The following is a 19,906-nucleotide window of genomic DNA, read 5'->3' as shown; positions in this document are numbered from 1 at the left end:
CGTCACTGACTTCACTGTCATGTTGCTGGAGCCCCGCTGAAAGAAGAGCTTTGTGACATGGTGGATGAATAGATGGATGGAGACACGTGTATATTTGCTAACGCTCAGACATGTTGTGGCGTTCAGGTGGATCAATCAATGGACTCATGCTGTTTATGGCAGATCCTGATGTCACCATCACTACCCATCTTCATTATTACCACTGGCCGTTCATTTATCACTCTCTAGATTCCAGACATTAAGGAATGCAAAAACACCCAAAAGCAGTTGGCTGAGATGCCACAGTCACAACAAGTGGCACCATCTCAGAAGTCATGTCCTGCCCTCTGGGTCCGACCAACAGAGGACATATACTGTACAGCAGGACTGTGACAGTCCTCCGTCAGTCATGTGCTGCCTGGGGAACTTTGGCAACGATGAGCATTATGTGTTTCCCACAAACTACAAATATTCGCTGCAAGACAAAAGAGAAGGCACATGTGCCCGTCTGATTGAATACAGAGGCTGTTTGCAAGACCCAGTGTCTCTTCACAAATCTAACTGCTGAATTCCTCAGCCGAGCTCACACGGAGCTAACAGCAGACTATAAAAGTGGATGACAGTGAAGCTGGATGGCTTAAAGAGCACCAGCAGTGTTCAGAACCCAGTGTCTGACTGACACGCTGATGTGGGATAAATATGTGTTTTACGGTATACAGGTTAACACGCTACTCAACCTGTCGTCAAAGCCCCTCTGGAAGCTGGGGCTGAACGTGGGTTTGACGATGAGCAGCTGCTTCCATGAGGGACGGGAATTTTAATCTATGTGATTAACATTTTCACATTTATTTTAGCCAGAGACGTACGAGTCACAGAGAGCCAGAAAAGCAAGAGCAGCAGTCACACAGAAGTGAGTGGGAGAGCAGAGGACTGAAGTAAAGATGAAACTTGATTCTGTGGTTTGTTACCAACAACTGTGTCTCAAGTCAAACCAGATATCAACCTGGTACAACACTCCCTCAGGAACAGGTCAACTCCAGGGTGAACACAGGCGGTCTGGATGAAACAGGCTACAAGCTACGTTTTAGTTACAAAAATCCTGATACATCAGTGTGTGTGTGTGTGTGTGTGTGTGTGTGTGTGTGTGCATTGTCTTTTCTAACACAGCTTCATGTGATGTGAGAAATAAACTCTGCTCACTTACAGGAGGAGCCACAGAGGACGACCACCCTCCTCTGACAAGGATCTTAAGTCACTGATCTTCAGCTTCAAACAAACATTTCTTAACTATAATAAACTCCTGATTCCTTGGAGATGAATAAAGTATGTATCTATCTAAAAAGTGACACTGACATGATGTATCAGACACAGTGGGGGGGGGGGGGGGGGGGGGGGGGGGGCAGAGTGACACACTGATGAAGTCTTTCGAGGAAATTAAAAAGGTAACAGTGACTTCCTGTCTTTTCTCCACTGTGGTGAGCCGTGTTGTTTACAAGACACACAGCAGGAAGTATTTTGCTCCCTTCAACAGACTTTTTAATTTCAGTGAAAATACAATGACCGAAGGGTTGATAATAATAAATAATAAACCCAGACAGTAACTTGGTCACACACTCACGCTCACACATGGTCAGTCAGTCTGTCTGCCAGAACACATGGACACATGTCCTCAGACAAAACACTCAGCTAGCATTGTTCCCATAACCACAGGTTTTCCACAAATGTATAAAGGAGTGTCGATAATTTGTGGTTTCTGACGTACGATAAATCAGGATCTGTAGATCACATTTATTGACATTCATGAAGTTTACCTGATCTGGAGCCATGTCTCGTGGGTACTGGACCTCTGCTGCGATAAAAGCTGCAGACAGAGCGGGGCTTTGAGACAAGCAGCCTCTGCACTGCAGAAACCTGGTCACAGAGCCCTCCTCGGGGTTCCAGATGGCATTATATGCTGCATGAATCAGACACAGGGGGAGAGACTGCAACTTTACTGACTGAAGAGGGAAAATGTGCCATAAAAGTATCAAAATGACAGGTTAACTTGGGTGAACTCCTTCAAATCCATTTAAAAAATCATTACTTCCAACATTTTTTGAAGATGTGTAACTTATATTGCTTACTAACTTTCCTTCTATTGAAAGATTTGCCACAATCACTTCTTTAAAGGTCCCATATTCTGCTCATTTTAAAGTTCATATTTGTATTTGGAGGCCCTACTAGAACGGGTTTACATGGTTTAATATTCAAAATATACATTATTTTTTCAGCCTCTGTCTGAATGCTCTGTTTTAAAAGAACAAGAACAGTCAGGTTTTCATTTGGTGGGGACAGTCGGCCTGCCGAGGGGCTGGAGTAAGTCACATTAAGTCTCTCTCTCTCTCTCTCTCTCTGTCCAACCTCCACCCAACACAGACCCTGACAGAAAGCCGCCCACATTGAGCCTGGTTCTGTTCCAGGTTTCTTCCTGTTAAAGGGGAGTTCTTCCTCCACTGTGTCCTAATATAATACCTGATGCTGCTCATGTGGGGATTGAATCCTTAATGTTGAATTCCTGAATCGTTGGGTCTCTCTCCATTAAAGACAATTCATAACACTGTTATGAATTGGCGCTATATAAAGATTGACTGATTGATTGATATGATATTGCATAATATGGGACCTTTAATGACGCAGCTGCCAACCCACCGGTTAGGCCGCTATCACAGTGGGGCTGCAGAGCAGTCCGCAGGGCCCTCAGTGATGTGAGGCTCTGCACCAGCAGCAGAGAGCCTGACTTTGCGTCTGAAACTGATGGCTGGCGTGGTGCAGACTCGCAGCGGCAGGCTGTTGCTGCAGGACTGAATCCGTCTTTTCCAAGAAAAGTTAGATGTTTAGACTCACAAACAGCTCGTCGTAATGCACCTGAGAAATGAACAGGGTCACATTCAGTCAGGAGCAGCTCGACTGATGTTATTCAGCTGTGGTAAATGCATCGAAACACAACAGGGATTTCTCAGAAGTTACCATGAACCACAGGAAGTAGTTCCATTTCACACCAAGAACAGTAGAGTCCCAGAGAGCACGGCTGCTGGTTTTTCCCTCTCTGTAAGTGGAGCACAAAATCACTGTCAATACCTTGTTGCTTAAATAATTATGGTCATATCTCAAGTCTGTCTTTTCAGAACTAGCTGTCACTAATGTTTGTTACTGCAAACATTTCGATCCTTTTCACTGAGGCAGATTCATAACATAGATTCATATAATACATCTTGTCACTGAGTGTACATGTTGTTATGTGTTATTGTTGGTAGTAGTAGTAGTAGTATTAGTAGTATTGGTATTATATAGTACAGCGCCTTACTTTGACTGTGCATGTTGTTATATATTTTTATTAGTAGTATTATCATTAGTATTGTTATTATTATTATAAGACTCTGGACTCACCTGGTGCAGTAATTTACCTCTGTGTAATAATTTGTAATAATAATTTTGAATACATCTTTTTTTTATTCATACTTTTATATATTTATATTTTACTTTGTGTTTGAAGTGTATTCTTATTCTTATTCTTATTCTTATTCTTTTGGAGCTGTGTGTAACAAAAAGCAATTTCCCCCTGGGGATTATTAAAGTAATTCTGATTCTGATAACAGACACACTGGCCACATGGATAATTATTTCTAAATGCTCGTTCTGGTAAGAGTAAATGACAAGTCTAAATGATGAATGAAGCTTTTTCTGTTTGGTCACATACAGTACTGCTTTTAATAGCTAGGTTGACATCAGGCCCTTTTCACACAGGATGAGGTGATATGACTCATTACCATCCACTGCATTTTCTTTATGAGCTCCTGAATGCACCACACCTGCTAAACGGGCTGAATGCAAAAAGCCTCACAGCAGGCGAATAGCAGCACTGATCTGAGTCAACTTTTGATGCAGTTTTAATCGTAATGCTTGAGAGGTATGTGAATGAATCAAAATTTGAATTATGGCAGCACAAACGAAGAGACAAGCGCAGTAAAGACTTCTGCTGATGAGAAACCGTCCGCTCACTGTTAACTAACCTTTCTCTTTGGTGAGGTCTTGTAAACTCTCCTGCGTTTCTGCTTGGAAGATCGCTGCACTTTAATAGCTTGATTGGAAAAAATGTAGTTGAATGAAGAAATGAAGTAGCTGGAGCATAGTTTAAAACAACACCAAGCCCAACGTGACAGGAAAAGAATGATATACATGTGAAATGTTGAATAGCATGTGAAGGAACATCGCTGCATGTTACGGTATAAACCTGCTTTATGACGCTCCTTGTTTGATGGGATGAGCAAATGAAAACAATATATAATGAATTCATACATACAGACATGCTAAAAAAAGTAACAATCAACCATATTAAACGTTTCGTTATATCATAATCATTATATGAGGTGATGAATTGAGAGATAAGCTCAGAAAATGTCTCTAACTCTCTACTGAGCTGCAGCCATCATGAACTTGTAGGCTACCGTAGGTACCAAAGCGTTTTAGCCACTTTAGCAGTTATACTGAAAAAATCATATTGAAATCCTGCTGGTGCATCAATGTAGGAAAGCACCAGTCAGACTCCACATCCTCCAGAGGGAGTTTGGGTGGGACAGCTTTTCTTCGGCTCTGCCCGTCATCAGGAAGCAGATTTTAACGCTAAAAATCACTGGAACACCTTTAACACCTAAACTGTGTGTATGTGCTAACAGCCTTTCATCCTCAAATTACATTTTCTTGCCTTGCTGCCATTGAAAAACAAACACAAGTGAGAAATAATCTGATTTCCTGACCAGTAATGACTGAAGCTGGATTTATCCCTCAGCGTCAGTCAAACAGAGGTACAAAGATGTGACTATGTGATGTGATCACTACAGCTGGGACCGGCCTGCACGACGCACACAATACAGGAGGAGTTTTCTCACAGACGTGGCTGCTGCAGCCGTTTCCAGCCTCTGTTCGCTTTGTCTTAGAGGAACAGAAACAATCAACAGGTTTTCAGTGGGCGGGGACAGTTCAGAGGTCACATGATCAGCAGATGTGTTTTCACATACATTTACTGACAGATTGAGCAGGAGAAACATCTTCTCTGATAGTTTGAGGGTTTCTGGACACACTAGCGACACAAACTTATGCCGAAATAACATCAGAAAGTGGATTTTGTGTAATATGGCACCTTTAAATCACAACTGCATCATTATGGTGGTTTCTGCAACAGCGCTGAATGGAAATGACAATACTTCACTGTTACAAACCCTTTTGACTGCTTTTCTAAGAACACAGGGGTGTAGAAACATTACTAGGAACTTAACCTGAGTTTGACCGCATGCACTGGGTAACAGGTTTCTGGGTTGTAGTCCCTGCCACAGAAAAAGTCCCTCCTCCCTCAGTAGCATTATACGTCCCGTAAGAAGGGCTGTGGTAGTGAAGGCAGCGAAATGAGTCATGCTGCCCCGACTTGTGATGAGCATCATTCACACCGAAATAATATCTATTCATTCAACACTGTGAATCAAGATGTGATTCTGTTCTTTGGCCTTTTATCATACCTGCCTTGTACAGTGCTCCACTAGTTTGTCGCTAATTGTAGAAACATTCCTGTTCTTTCTAATGCCAGTGAGAAAATGAGCATCAATGCCACACTTTAAGCCATGAAATACGTATATTGTTCAGACTGTAAATCAGTTCTTTGAAGCTCTGCACAGGTGAGTTTACCTTCTGGTTTGGGGCGCTGACCTCCTGGACCATCCAGCGTTGGACTAGCCGAACTACATCCTGCTAACCCTCCAGCGTCTTGCAGGCCCCTGATGTCTTGTTTGGGAGTCACAATGTCAAACTCCATCCTCGTGGGAGCGACAGGTGTGGTGGGCACTTTTTTACCAGCTTCACGCTCCCTCACACCCACGGCGGACTTTCCCGCCTCAGCCCCTCTGTCATCTACACCTGGCTGCAGGATTTGTTCTGTCTGCTGGCAGGTAATCCAGCTATCGTCCTGCTGAGCACTTTCCTGACCTTTCTTTGAGCTGTAAGATCTGACCGTTCTGCCTCTGGGTGGCCGGCCCTTCAAACCCGGGATCATCACCTGTAACTCATGACCTGCTTCGGCCTCGTCTGTCCTCTGGCTGTTCCTGGTCTCAATCTGCCGTGGACTGACTCTCCCTATACTCCTGACTTCATAGCCTCCACCTGCCAATTTACATTAAGTCAAATTGTTAGCAAACAGATACATGTGGCAGTCACATTTGTCTGAGCTAGAATGAACATTAATGTTGTAGAAAAATGGAGAGTGAACTTTGGAACTCTTTGTCCAGTGTCTTAACACCAAAACACGGGACGTTACAGCGCTTGAAAGCCACCATGGCAACAATTATGTTACCCTCTCTCTTATTTGATTATGAGATAAAGACTTAAAACGGCCAGTTTACACAGGAAGTATTCTCTGTACACTTTCACACATTTGATTGGCCCACAGAGTGTCGGGTCGCACCAGAAGTTGGGCCAGATTCAACTTTTCAGGTTGGTGGCAGCGTTTCCCGTAGCTGGTAGTTTATTAGTGACAGAGTTAATCCTCCTCGACACTATAATGTGGCCTTATATATATATATAGGTTTGTTTTTTTTTTTTGCCAAATCATCATTTCTATTTGTTCATATGAGCTGAGGCCACTACACTATACCTTTGTAGGTAAATAACCACGGGTGTAGGCGTCTCCCTGCTCTAGCTCACCCATGTGTTCGGTCAACCATTTCAACAGCAGTGGGTCTTTTCCACACAAAGCTGTGAAAGAGGGGAAAGTTTGCATTTCACTCTATACTTTGGATTAGTGACTTCATGTTCACAGACTGTCGACCTTTCCCCATGTCAGAACTTAGAATCAACAAATCTGTGGGATTTCAATTAATGTGGACCGAGTGCTTTTTGTTGCATTTACAATTTATGATTTTGGCAAAGTCTGGTGTATTTTTTAAAGAAAAATGTTGCCATAGTGTAGTTTTAATGATTTTGGTTTGGAGGAACAGATGAATTAGTCTAATGGAAAAAAATACAGTCATTCAAAGCCATTACGGAGTCTTTCGGTAATGTCGGCTCCCCTATTAAGTGCTTTTAACACACATTCGTCGGCCTCTCCACGCTGCGTTTTGATGATGTTAACGAGTGGTCATGCACGATTACATATACAAGGGTCTTGGGGGGGGTGGGGGGTAGCTGATGAGCAAAGAAAGGCTTTAATGGAACACTTGTCTGCTCTGCCCGTCTGCACAAATCACACATTGGTGAAGTTTGAGCTGTAATGAGACAAATCACATCAGTGTAATCATGTTTAATCTTATTTTTCTGTCTTAGCCTGTTTGATGATAGTGCATTTAGCATCAGCTTGATTAAATGAACTCGGCTCCCACGACTCAACAATCAAATGTGGCCATTAAACTGCTGATTACACATACTGCTGAACTGCACATGCATAGGTCACAAATAATCACTGTTGTCCTCCACGAATAAACTACAGAAGAGGTTAAGATCTAAATGTCAGTGAATTATACGACACTACGCTGTAAATGACTGGTGAGAATATCATGGGCTCACTTTTGTGTATTTCATTTTAGAATTATTATATGCAAGTTATTATTATATAATTGAATATATTTTTACATACACTGTGGTAGTGGCACAGCTTTTTATATGGAGACTGGTCAGTTTATTAGGTACACCTGGCTAAAAGTAGTGCAGGCTGATACTAAACCATAGCTTCATAAGGCAGCTTAACCACTAGTTAGTAGATGATCCGTTTATAAAACATGGCATTGTTATAGGTTAAACTCAACAGTTTATAAAGCAGTTTAAATTACTACCACTTCAAGTACTGACGCTGGGCCGTTCAGAAACATCACACTGTGGTTGAAGGGAAAAGAAAAAACAAAAAAACAAGGCATGAAAAAGAACAAGAAAAACAAATTGAATGCGAACATTTATTTAATTGTGACTTAACTGAATTCATATGGATGTTTGTAGTGAACATAAAGCGGTCGTACCCACAGCATTTAGGTTTACGGTAATTACTTAATTAGAACTGAAATTAAAAAAATAAAGGTCTCTTCTTCTCTTTCTTTGGGTGAAATCAGGCGTGTCTAAAGCATCCATATTCATCACCCATAACCTACAAACACATCATTAAAACAGAAACAAATGATCACCCACTTCTACAGAAAACAAATGAGATCCTGGTTTTGTATTTTAATGATTCAATCAGTGCTGCACTTTCAATACTTTTGCTTAGTTATGTGGTTTTTAACTGAGAACAGGCCTTAATGGCCTTAATAAGATGTGCTGTCACACTACATAAGGAGCTGATCCGAGACGTCCGAAGCCTCATCATGTGCACGGTGAGAGTGTGGGCCGTTTGTCTGAGGCTGCTCTACCATACTTAGATAATTAACAACATAGCGTGCAGAAAATACTGCAGTGATGAAATATAAAAAATGTGCACACATGCTGTGAACTGAATATGATGCTTTTTATTGCTCTGCAGATATTTCAACAGCGGTTTAATATCGATCTACTGTTAATATTTGGTTTGTCACCATCATGTGCACTGGACATGTTGTTTGGGCTTTATTTGCTCATCATTTCTCTTGTTCCCAGGTTGTTAGTTACCTGTTGGAGTGCAGGGGGCTTTCTGCCTGGACCTGGACAGCCTGCGATCCCTGCTGTCTGTCTGCCTGCTCTGGCTATCCACCTGCTGCCCCTCCTCACCTCGCCTCTGTCCTCTGACTTCTTTCTGTCCCTGTGACAGCTCTGCGCTCTCCTTCCTGACTGAAATAGCACTCTGTCCATCAAAAGCAGAGGCTTGTCCTTGCCCCTGGGCCCGCTCAGAGCCAAAACATTCTTCTGACAGCAGGACAGGGCTCTCCATCCTGGGAGGTGACGCCGTCTTCGTCTCTGTTTGTGGGCTGTCTACGTTGGCTTCGTCCTCGAAAAGTTCGGGGGTAAAGAAGACAGTCTGGTCCTCATCCTCCTCGTCTTCATCTGGGTTGTCTGCAGAGGGTGGCTCACTTTCACAGCTGGGAGGGGCCGTTGCTGTAGAGGGCTGCGGAGGCAGATTGTGTGGTTCCACGGTGGTTTCACTGGAGCAGTCTGGAGCTGCCTCAGTCTTCTGTAGTGTAGAGGAGGTCTGCTGATTTTCCCTGTGCTTGGAGTCACTAGATGCTTCCAAATGCTGGCTGAAGCTACTGGGAGTTTTTTCTTTAAAGATTGGCTTCTTCAAGCAGGTCCTGGCGGGGCTGGAGGTGAAAATGTGGTACAGAGGCAGCACCGGGTTTTTTCTGTGCAACAGGGGCTCTGCTGATGGACTGTGCATCGTCTTGGACCGCGCTGCATCAGGAAGACAACACAGTCAAACTCAATTCATAAACCTAATACTAACATATCAGTGACAGAGCAAACATGTTAAGAGTCATAAAGAAGCTCTTTAGTGTCACAGACTGGTCTGCAGGGTACCGTGGCTGATTTTATAAATAAAGATATACAGTAAATGCAGGCTTACGCTCAATATAACCCAAACAAAGGTCAAGGGGATTTAATTAAAAGCAACAGTCCAACATCTGCTCATCAGTTTGCTCCAGCGCCACTCAGGCACGCAAAGGACCTTACAGTAATGAGGCAAGCCACTCAACTGATCCCAGTGCCCCCACCCCCAGCATCCACCCCCAACTATCAGGGGTGGGGGCATGAGGAGGGGGCGGGGGCGTGCTACTGCTCCACTACCACCCCTATCCAACACACTGAATTCATCTGAGCAAACAGCTCCACTTGTCATGACCCAAAAGACAAAGGGTGCTCGCCAAGGCGATGTGCAAACCCGTCACCTCCACATATGTTCTCGTGGTGATGTCACGCTCATACATCCTGCAGCATCCCCGAGATGAACTTTAGCTCTTTAATGTTGCCCCTTACCAGAACACACACACACACACACACACACACACCGACCTCCACATTCACTCTTAAACAACAAGGCTGGTAATATTCTGGGTTTTCTGATTGTCGCATCTCATAAAAAGACCGAGGCCGGCAATGATTTGATCCCTCTAACAAGTATTATCAGAGAGATAGAGCTCCATTGTTGTACAAAAACTGCTAAAAACGCATCAATGACTCACATTGTTACTCTGGGTAACATGTTTGTTATCATGAACATACACAGTGCTGCTGCTACCAATAGTCACTGGAGCATTAAACATGGATTAATACGCTGAAGGAAATAGTCCCCAACAAATAAACTGTTTACTCTGAGGCTTCAAATCTACATCTTTAGTAGACAGAATAAAGCTAAGAGCCACTAACAGGGAGGGGATGTGTTTCTCCGTCTTTCTAATATTGACAGACAGAGGAACATTGCTGGTTTACATTACATTACATTTTTAAATTTTTTATTTGCCAATCTTAGACTGCATTTTGTTTAGGTTGAGTTCTTGTCTTGGTATCAAAACCCAAGTAGCAATGCCACGGTTTTGGTCTTTTCATACCATCTGTTGGCAATAAATAAATACATAAATAATACCACCGCCTGTCATCACCAATTCAAGAGTGGCACTATTAAATAGGCCTTGATGGAGATTGGCAGAGCGCAGTTTCACAGAACCAAAACCTAAAAGTCTGTCATTTAGGGGCTTGGAGAAGACTTGAGATATATTAACCTTGCAGCACCAAAACTCTTTCTTTTAACACGATTAGCTCACCTGTGTTTTCACTTTGATCAGCTTTCACCTGTGTCTGAGAGACGAAACGGAAGGGTGAGGGACTCATTTTCTGTTGGGGTTCAGGTGGTTTGACACACGAGCTGGGTGTGGGAGGCTCTGAGGCCTTGGACAGACCCCGTCCCTCTACAGATACCGGGAAGTGACCATTAAGAGCTGAGAGAGTGGAGCTGGGGCTCTGGCTGTCTGCAGGGGCTACATTCGCCTTCTGCTGCACCTGAGAGAACGCTGCCAGAGACTGCATGGCGCCGCTGAAGGTGTCATGATGCTGGACGAGCTGGCGGACCCATTTAGACAGACCTGAGAGTGCAGGAACACACACATCAGAGACAAACCATGCCAGAAACATTTCAGTGGATAACTATTGCCATCTAGTGGTCAAGATCAGAGGCTGTGCAGAGTTTGACAGACAAAGCCAACCAGTGTTCACACACTGTGGACATCATCGGGTACCTGTGATGTACTTATTGGGATTATTCCTGTAACGGTCATCCACTAGGATTAGGGCACCCCAGTCATTCTTGTGGCGGATGCACCTGTGAAATGAAGTTTGAAGGTGTAACTACAAAAGACAGAGCCCAGAGGTAAATTTGTCTAGCTGCAGAGGACAGACTTACCTCCCCAGGGCCTGGTTTAGAGCTCTGTAGGCCTGAATCTCGTACCAGCGATGGCCTGAGAGGAGGCCTCTGGACTTGGAGTGCTGGTCATTGTACTTCATCTTCAGTTCCACCTGAAATCACAGACCGGTATTTTAAAAAATGATTCAGTGTCCTTTGGGACAATAGAAAAATAAAAGATTCATTTTCAAGCATCACACAACCTCTGACACCATTTTGGTAACCGTTACTGCTGTTTGAGAGTGTTCTTTATTTTTTATGATAGGACATTACTTACTAAACGTATTTCAAAGACCATCAAACCAACAGAAATGTTCAGTTGATCTGTTCAGTCTTACAGCTGCTCACCAGCACAACACTTTGTTGTCCAGGAACTGATCCCAACAACCATGAATAAGTAGTAAGAGACAGGATAAATTAACAGACAGGACATCCTGGTGGCCTCCTGCATGAGGTGCAAATCATAAAATCCCAACATCCTTGGCACCTTTGTTGAAAGTCTCCCCGACCTCTCCTCTCTAGTTGCGTCTGCATTGAGCACTATTAAAAAAGGCTAAACAGGTAAGTGAGTAAGAGAGTGAGTAAAGTTTATTCAGTATAGCAATTTACACAGAACAAAGACACAAAGTGCATTAAAGGAGTGAAAGAAAATAAAAACAACAATAATAAAATACCTAAAAATAGTTTTCTCCAAACTACTGCAGTAAGATATTGAACTAAACCGTCGTAGAAAACAATAGCCGTAACTGTGGCAGCACCTGGAAAAGAGGGTTTGATGCATGTCTAATGACGGAGAATTAATTGGATTATCTTGTATATGAAGGGGAAAAGCAAGAGGGCGAAGGATCTAGGGCAAACAAATGCTACTGAGGACCCGAAGGGGTCGGCTACACCTGCCCTCGTAGACAGATGTGTTCTGAAAGGGGAACAGAGGGGCTAAAGAGAGGCCGTGACTGAGTAGAGTGGAGGTAGGAGGGGGGCAGACAAGGTGGTCTAGGTGACATGAAGCATCCCTGCACAAAAATGCCAGGAAAGCATCCATCCATTTGCATCTGTCGCTGCTGATTTTAGCGCTAACCTTTCAGAATTGACAAGTGAAAAGTTCAGCTGGCGTCTGACGGGATGCCATGCAGGGCAGGCTGCTGAACGGGGCTATAACTGCTTTTGACAGGTACCGTGTGTTCGCCCTGAGCCACCAAACACGGGGCCGTGGCAGGTACAGCCTGTTCCCTCACGCCGCATCACGTAATGCCACTGTGGCCTGTCTGGGCTGGTGTACATAAACAAACAAGCGGAGTCACAGGAAATCCTAAATGTCGCCCTAAAGTTGGAAAATGACTAATAACACCTCACCCAAGAAGCACACAAACAACTGAGCAACACCTGCCACCGCGGGGGACCTCAACACTGACACTGGGAGACATTTACAGTTTGCAGGATGTAGCCTGGGTTTGTACGAGATTTAAAATCACAGGTTTTATCTGCGTAAATAGTCATTGTGCAGGCTGTCAATGGGGGTGGTGGGGGGTGGGGGGTGGCAACTCATGTAGCCATGTCACACAGGAAGTCTTGTTAATGCTGCTGGCTTCGTGGTGAGATGTTTGCCAATGCATGAGACACCAGAGCAGTTAAAGAATCTACTTCTAAACCCACAGCTTGAACAGAAAGGCCAGTAGCCTCGAGCCGGCCGTGTCATCTAAATCCAATCACAGTCCATTTCAGCGTTCGAGCCATCACGTCCCTGCTCTGTACCATGTCATCGTCCAATCTAACATGACAGGTTGCATATGTGAAAAAGCCAATTCTGGCTGCTAGCAAATCTCGCAAATGTGCAAGAAACCACAAGCTAGAAGGGATTAGTTAAAATGTCAAGAGATCACTCGCTTGTTTTGGCCTTGTCCTCTACAGCTACCTGTTCATCCCTAAAAACATATATTTGACCAGTAGGCATGATTCGCAGCTGAGCGCATCTGTTTGAGCTACATTTTACGCAGGGTGTGTGTGTGTGTGCACGTCAGTGTCAGTGTGCACGCCCCTGGCAGTCCGGGACATCTTGTGCCTGTCACTGAGATTGCTGAGCGCCTCATCTGCCACATAAGGCTGAGCTGACAGCTGAGTGGCTCATCTTGAAGACAGTGTCCACGTGTGTGTGTGTGTGTGTGTGTGTGTGTGTGTGTGTGTGTGTGTGTGTGTGTGTGTGTGTGTGTACACTCACAAGGGCACCACCAGAATATCACACTGCTTTCCAACATGCTCATGGATCAGCTCACACCAAGGCTACACACACAATCCTACTCATTCTTTGATAGTTGTGGTCCACTAAAATGCAAACTTGATTTAAGGATGAAAAGTCAAGTTGCTAGTTGATTCTGCCGTTATGTGTAAAAAGCCCTGAATGGTAATGAAGAGGGATCAGTGTGGGACAGGGCTGCTGTGGAATTTCTTCTATTATCTCAGTCTCATGGGTGTTTTGTCTCTGACTTGTATGGGCCTATACAGTTTTTCTAGCTCTCTCAGCATAAACACCATTAAAATTGATCAAACAAGAATAATCTCACCGTGAACAACTGTACTTTGTCAGACCCCTTTTCTACAGTTTACAGATTAATTACAGGAGTATAATAAATATATTTATTCCCTCAACATTTATAGCTGTTGTCATTACGCCACTAAAAGAGTAGAGATGATAATAAGGTAAAGAAACAACAGCTTACATTCACTTTTGGGAGGTTAAAGTTGTTTTAAAGCTCACTCATTTTCTCTGGGAGTCAGTCAAATGAGAGGGACTCACTGAAAACCTATCAACATCACTGAACTTGACTTATGCGGTCTTGACCACAGCCCTGCTATCAAACTTCAATGCTTTTTTTGGTACGGACCAAAATATCTGCATAGCACCAACAATAGAAAACTGCCAAGGACAGAGAGCTGGTTAGACTAACACAGGTCCTGATTTAGTCTTTGGCTTCTTTAGTAAAACTGAAAACAGGTTCATGTCTCAAACTAAGTGTTGTTTTGGTGTCTGTATCAAAACCTTGTAATGTATCAGCACTAGTATAGAAACATGTGCAAACAGTTCCCCGCCACAGTAATGAATTGTGTGAAAAGGTCTACATTTAAAAGGGTAACTAAAGGGTTGAACATGCATCAACAAAAAGAATGTGGACTTGGACGTCTCTCTAAAGCTGGCCTGTGGTGCTGACAAGGACAGTACAAGTGGTGATCATGTGTTATATAGCTCTCCTTCAGGGGCTGATGATAAAGCCATATGGATGGGGTCTTGAGTGTGCCTGGAGCATCCATCACCCGCTCTTCTTGATGATTTCCATAAACTCGACATTCCTCCAAAATCCCCTTTATCCATCCGTTTTACATGCTTGCAGGCCTGAGAATTAAAACGCTCTCGTGGTTGCCTTCAATAAAGAGGCTGGCCAAGCCCTTCATTAAACTAAGAGAGATGCCTTATCAGTTGTAAGTGTCTTTTTATTGCTTGTTAAAGCCACTTATTGTTTGACTAACTCACGCAGGACGTGACTGTTCACTGTAAAACATGCCATTGGAAAAACTCAACATAAATGTAATACCACCTTTGGCAGGGCTTTCTCTGCAGAGGACTTTTCAAGTTCAACCTTTGATCTTTGTCACAATAACACAACAGGCCAGTAAAATGCCATGCTATGTGCTTAGGCTGTAGAGTCGAAGAGTTATGCCTGTCTGGGAATGCAGGTCATGCAGGCATCTAAAGTGCTGGAGTGGTTTAAATGGAGGGAAGCTGGGCTTATACCTCTTATCCTAGCAATGGGGTGCTGCCGTGTGAGTGTGGCATAGAATGAATGAAGTAATGTGTCTGGGTCCATGTGTGTTCTTAGGAAAATGTGCACATGTTAGCACTAGTGCATGGACATGACAATGTAAGAACATGTCACACAGGTGATGTGTGTGTGTGTGTGTGTGTGTGTGTGTGTGTGTAATAGGGGAACTAGTTTCTGTGCGAGACATATGGTCTGAATACGATACGGTGTGAATCCAAGTAGGTGAAAATGTGTTAAAAGAAAAATCAGCCCTAACACATTAACACTGTTAACAGCTACCGGTGTTTCCAAAAAGAAAAAATGTGGGAATGCAGAGCTTCCCACAGAATAATGTAGCAGAGCCCCACCGCTTCACAGCAAACACAGACCTCTGCCACTTTAGCCAGGAGGAATTATTACACTTATGAGATACAACATTAACCTGCAGAGCACTCGGGGTGCTACGTCATACTACTCATGTATTTAGTTTGTGATGCAGTTGTTGAGGCCGTCATGTGGCCGTCACAGGAGATCCATCAGGACCTTTCTGAGTCTGCTGAGCAGGCGACAAACATTGGCTGTTCACATTTTACATTCAAGTTTTTTGAGTTAGGGAAGAAAGACCGCCAGGACCACCAGAAGGACCGCCTTATTTCAGAAGATAATCTGTCCAGCCGTCCACAGCGAGAGACAAATCTGGTTTTCATCACTTTTGAATTGTTCCATGAATTGTTACAAACATGATGTTTGTCAATTTAAAAGATCATTTTTAAGTCTTAAGACTTTCTTAAGTCTCAGTTTGTGGTAAAACTGTTAAAGTATCTGCAAATATCCACCATCTGAAAGACAACAGCCTAACGTGTCATGGCGTGGCGTCCAGCTAGCCAGCGGCGCTAAAGCTGTGATGTGTGTGTGTTTGGTATCAGGATGTGGTCCCAGGAGCAGGAAGGGGGGTCTGCTCCTTCTGTGGCTTCAGGCTGACCAAAGGACCAGGAGTCTCTGCTAAAACACAGCAGGTCAGATTATGTTACATAGTTAGCTAGCTGCCAGGTGACGTATGTGGTTGGAGACTTTCTTGACATGCGAAATTCTCTTTTAAACTGACAAACACCAACAACTCACAGAAAAATTCAAGTGGGATCAAAAACGTATTTGTCTACTGGACACATCATTTTCTGAAATAAGGTCCCACTGGGCCGACCAAAATGGCGACTTCCTGCTTTTTGAAGTATTAAAGTGAGCAGTTTTAATAATGACTGTTCGTCAAGAAGCTGCACCGTGTTATAAAGAAGGTTGATGTGCAGCTATTTCATCAACACTGTTCGCTTGCACCAAAAACACTTTTGGAAGATCTTTAGTATAGATCACTGTGTTTCCCTGTAGCGTCATGCATCATTACTCAGAAAATATGGTGATTAAAAAGAGGGCTCGCTCAGTCCTGGGTTCCTCTCCCAGCAGTGATTATTACACCATTAGATGTGCCAGGGCCTGTGTGTCTGACCCCTTAAAGAGCCCGTTATCTCTCCGACAGAGTATCTGTGCTAGTTTAGCATGCTACGAGGGCTAGCCTCATGGCCTTGACAGTTATTAGTGTCAGTGTCCCTATCCTCTCAGCGGTGTAATGGGGTTAGCTCAAAGACCTTTACAGCCCCCCAGGGCTTCTCTGGGGGCAACAGTGCCTCTGCCACTGAAAGAGGAGATAACGGGGGAGGAAGAAGAGAGAAGAAAAGGCAGGAACGAGCAAAGCCAAGGTTTAAGACGTGAAGAAGAGATGCCGAAAGAAGAAAATGCAGTTTGGAAAGAAAGCGTGCTCGGTCCGGTGTGAGCAGAGTGGACAACGGCAAAATAATCCAATCCAATCCTGGAGTCCAAAACAAATAGTACCTTTGGGGGCTTGATGTATCAATCTCAGACAATATTCAAACCAGATTTGAAGGCAGGATGACGCAAATTTTATCACAAGTTTCAGAGACCTGAGGACTGATATTTTATATTTACTGGCTATAGCTTGACCAGAGCCCACATCATGACAAAGACAATAGTAGTCAGTATCTGTGTTTCGGGATGCAGAGACCCATATGGATCATCTCAGCACGGCCGCAGAAGAAGAAAATCACGCCTTTAGCTCTTTTGACGACACACAGTCAGTCTTTTGTCTTTTAAACTGTTTAACTTATTGTGTTTCTACTGTTGTCTTGTGGTTTTTGCTTGTTCTGATTGACTGTTGCTTTTAAACGGGCTTTATAAATAAAGTTGGATTTATGTGTTATCTTAAAGACAAAATGAAATTACGGGTTTTGGTGTGACTTTTACAGGCAGTAAAGTGTCAGCAGTCGCCACCATCAGCCTCGCCTACCTGATCCTTCAGCAGACACAACTATGACATGATTTGGCAGGAGATGGCGAACGCTCTCTGAGGAGCTGAGCACATGAAGCAAATAAACAAAGGCTGTTGATGTGGAATACAGAATATGTCATTAGAAATGCACAGTCTCTTCACGCTTGGCCAGCTCCACCTTGTCCCTAACTAGCTGTGGCTTCCTCAATCCTCCCCCTGGTGTTCTGCCCCATCTACTTATCTCCTAGTTTATTCCAGATCAGACACTTTCTGTTACAAGCTTGATGTGACACCGTTACACTAAGACATCACTTTCATTATTCTGTGTGTTGACTTTTAATAAAGGAATGCGGGTACTTACCTTCATGATGATATGCATTTGTTTTTTATGCATTTACTGCCTTATTTTTGTGTTTATTCATTTTCTGGGTCAACCAAAGGAATAAAATAATGGTAGGAAATAACATGTGGTATCACTTCAATCAATGTCTGACATCAGACTGGTTATCACTTGTATCATCTCAATACAGAATACAAATGGTTCGATAGGATATGATTCCTGCATGCCAGTGCCACCAAACCAAGAACGTTACCTGGATAAACAAACCCCGTCAAACAAGCACAACCAATATATACTTTCTGGCTCCCCCACGCTGTCTGTGCCACTCAGCCCACTGGTTACTACTCTAGAGGAAGGTCTTTACAAAGGGTCACAAAGAAAATAGCTTTACTTTTTTTAAAAAGGCTCATTTGCTTTAACAGCTGGCCACTGTAGTTTTGACGAAACGTTAAACAGAAAGCAGTAGCTCATTTGTTGGGACTATTTTCAGCAGTGCATTAATCCACATTTAGTGGCCTAGTGAGGTTTTGGGGCTGTGTTTGTAGGACAGAGTCAAAATAAATGTAGGAACATAATACATGAGTATTAATGTGCTCATTTTCAGAAATAAGAAAAACATGGAACGTCCCCAGACTAGGTCAATACCTAATAAGTATTCAGATTTAATACTGAGCTCCAATCAAGCCTAGCCCAGTAGTTACTGTTGTTTGGAGTCATTTCTTTCATTTGAAGGTCTGATATCTCCATCAGTTGTTTGTTTTGGAGGTGAAACATCAAAAATTGTTTCCAGTCCACATCCATAACTGACTGGAAGTGTCAGTAGTTTTACTTGTTACTACTTAGTGAAGAGCTTCAGTGTTCCACTGCTGTTATGAAATTATTTTAACTTAATACGAGACTTTTCATCTTAATTCTAACAGCAGCAGCAGCAACTGGACTCTCATATTGTCCATAAAAGGTAGCGAACTCTAATATGAACTTCTGCAGTGCAAACACAAAATAGAAAATTAAAAAAAGAAATCTGATAAAAACAACAAAAAAAAGCGAAGCAGCAATGCCCTGAGAGCTGACAGTGGTGAAGCTGACAGCTCTGGCTAAGGTGAAAGGGTCTGGGAAGCTTCAATCACCCACATGTCTTGCCACACTGACAGAACAGGTTAGTGAAAGCTTCGTCGTGCTCTGACAGGAGGATGTGGAGGAGTAAAGGGGAGGAGAGGTGGGAGGCGGGGAGAAAGGAAAACTTAAAGGTCAACTTTATCTGCTAAGGACGGGGCAGACACAGCAACATCGCTTTGGGATTTTTTTTACGGATCACCAAAAAGAGATGCTCTTATTTGGTGTGTGTGTGTTTGTGCGTGTGTTTGTGTGAGAGTATGTCTGTGAGATATATTTTTATGTTCATGCTATTCAAAGTGTTGGATCTTGGCCAAAGAAATGAAGAAGTGGACATCTTACAGACACTAATGTTACCATGGTAGCACTTTTAACAACACTGAACTGAGGCTTCAATCTGCAAACAGCAGCATACTGTGTGATTGTTGATGCATTTAGACGTCAAACTTACCTTTTTACACTTTTGCACAGATAAAACTAACATTATATGGAGAAGGCAAGGCTCGCCGTTTCCCCCTGCTCCCAGTCTTTATGCTAAGCTACTCATCTCCTCGCTGTGACCTCTTATAAATAGGCACATAAGACTATTCCTCTTTTTATTTCTCTGTATTTCATTGCAGTAACTCAAGATTTCAGGTGCTGCTGGATGCTGGTGGTGCCGACATGCTGGTGCCCTACTTTGTAAATATCAGTATATTGCTGTTGGAGCATCAAATCAAACTGTGTCCTTGTGTTCCAGCAGCCAAAGCTCCACTTTTTTAGTGTGTACAAATGTAAGAGCAGGATATTTGCAGTGTGACTGTGCTTACCTGGAGGTCTTTGATGTTTGGGAAGGGAATCCCAATGGTGACCACTGCCCTGGCATTGTCATCTGTGAAGTCGAGTCCTTCACTCACCTTACCCCTACAGACAGCAATCAGCAGTGCCCCTAGAGCAAAGGAGTCACATACAGGACATGATAAGTAATATGCAGT

General features: G+C 43.4%; 1 protein-coding gene across 1 annotated transcript in view; it reads right to left on the bottom strand.

Annotated features, from left to right (window-relative positions):
- Positions 1 to 7,964: 7,964 nt before the first annotated feature.
- Positions 7,965 to 19,906, bottom strand: part of brip1 (BRCA1 interacting helicase 1) — a 41,319-nt gene continuing 29,377 nt past the window's right edge. Inside the window, exons 16-20 of the mRNA XM_070829119.1 lie at positions 19,742 to 19,860; positions 11,351 to 11,463; positions 11,187 to 11,269; positions 10,716 to 11,033; positions 7,965 to 9,348 (exon numbers count right to left, since the gene is read on the bottom strand). Of these exons, the coding sequence (XP_070685220.1) occupies positions 8,624 to 9,348; positions 10,716 to 11,033; positions 11,187 to 11,269; positions 11,351 to 11,463; positions 19,742 to 19,860 (1,358 nt within the window). The 3' untranslated portion in view covers positions 7,965 to 8,623. The remainder of the gene's footprint in view (positions 9,349 to 10,715; positions 11,034 to 11,186; positions 11,270 to 11,350; positions 11,464 to 19,741; positions 19,861 to 19,906) is intronic.

Source organism: Pempheris klunzingeri, chromosome 4 (genome assembly GCF_042242105.1).
Source record: "Pempheris klunzingeri isolate RE-2024b chromosome 4, fPemKlu1.hap1, whole genome shotgun sequence".
Taxonomy (NCBI): domain Eukaryota; kingdom Metazoa; phylum Chordata; class Actinopteri; order Acropomatiformes; family Pempheridae; genus Pempheris; species Pempheris klunzingeri.
The sequence above is the reverse complement of the archived record's forward strand: the minus strand, read 5'-3'. Positions and strand labels throughout refer to the sequence as shown.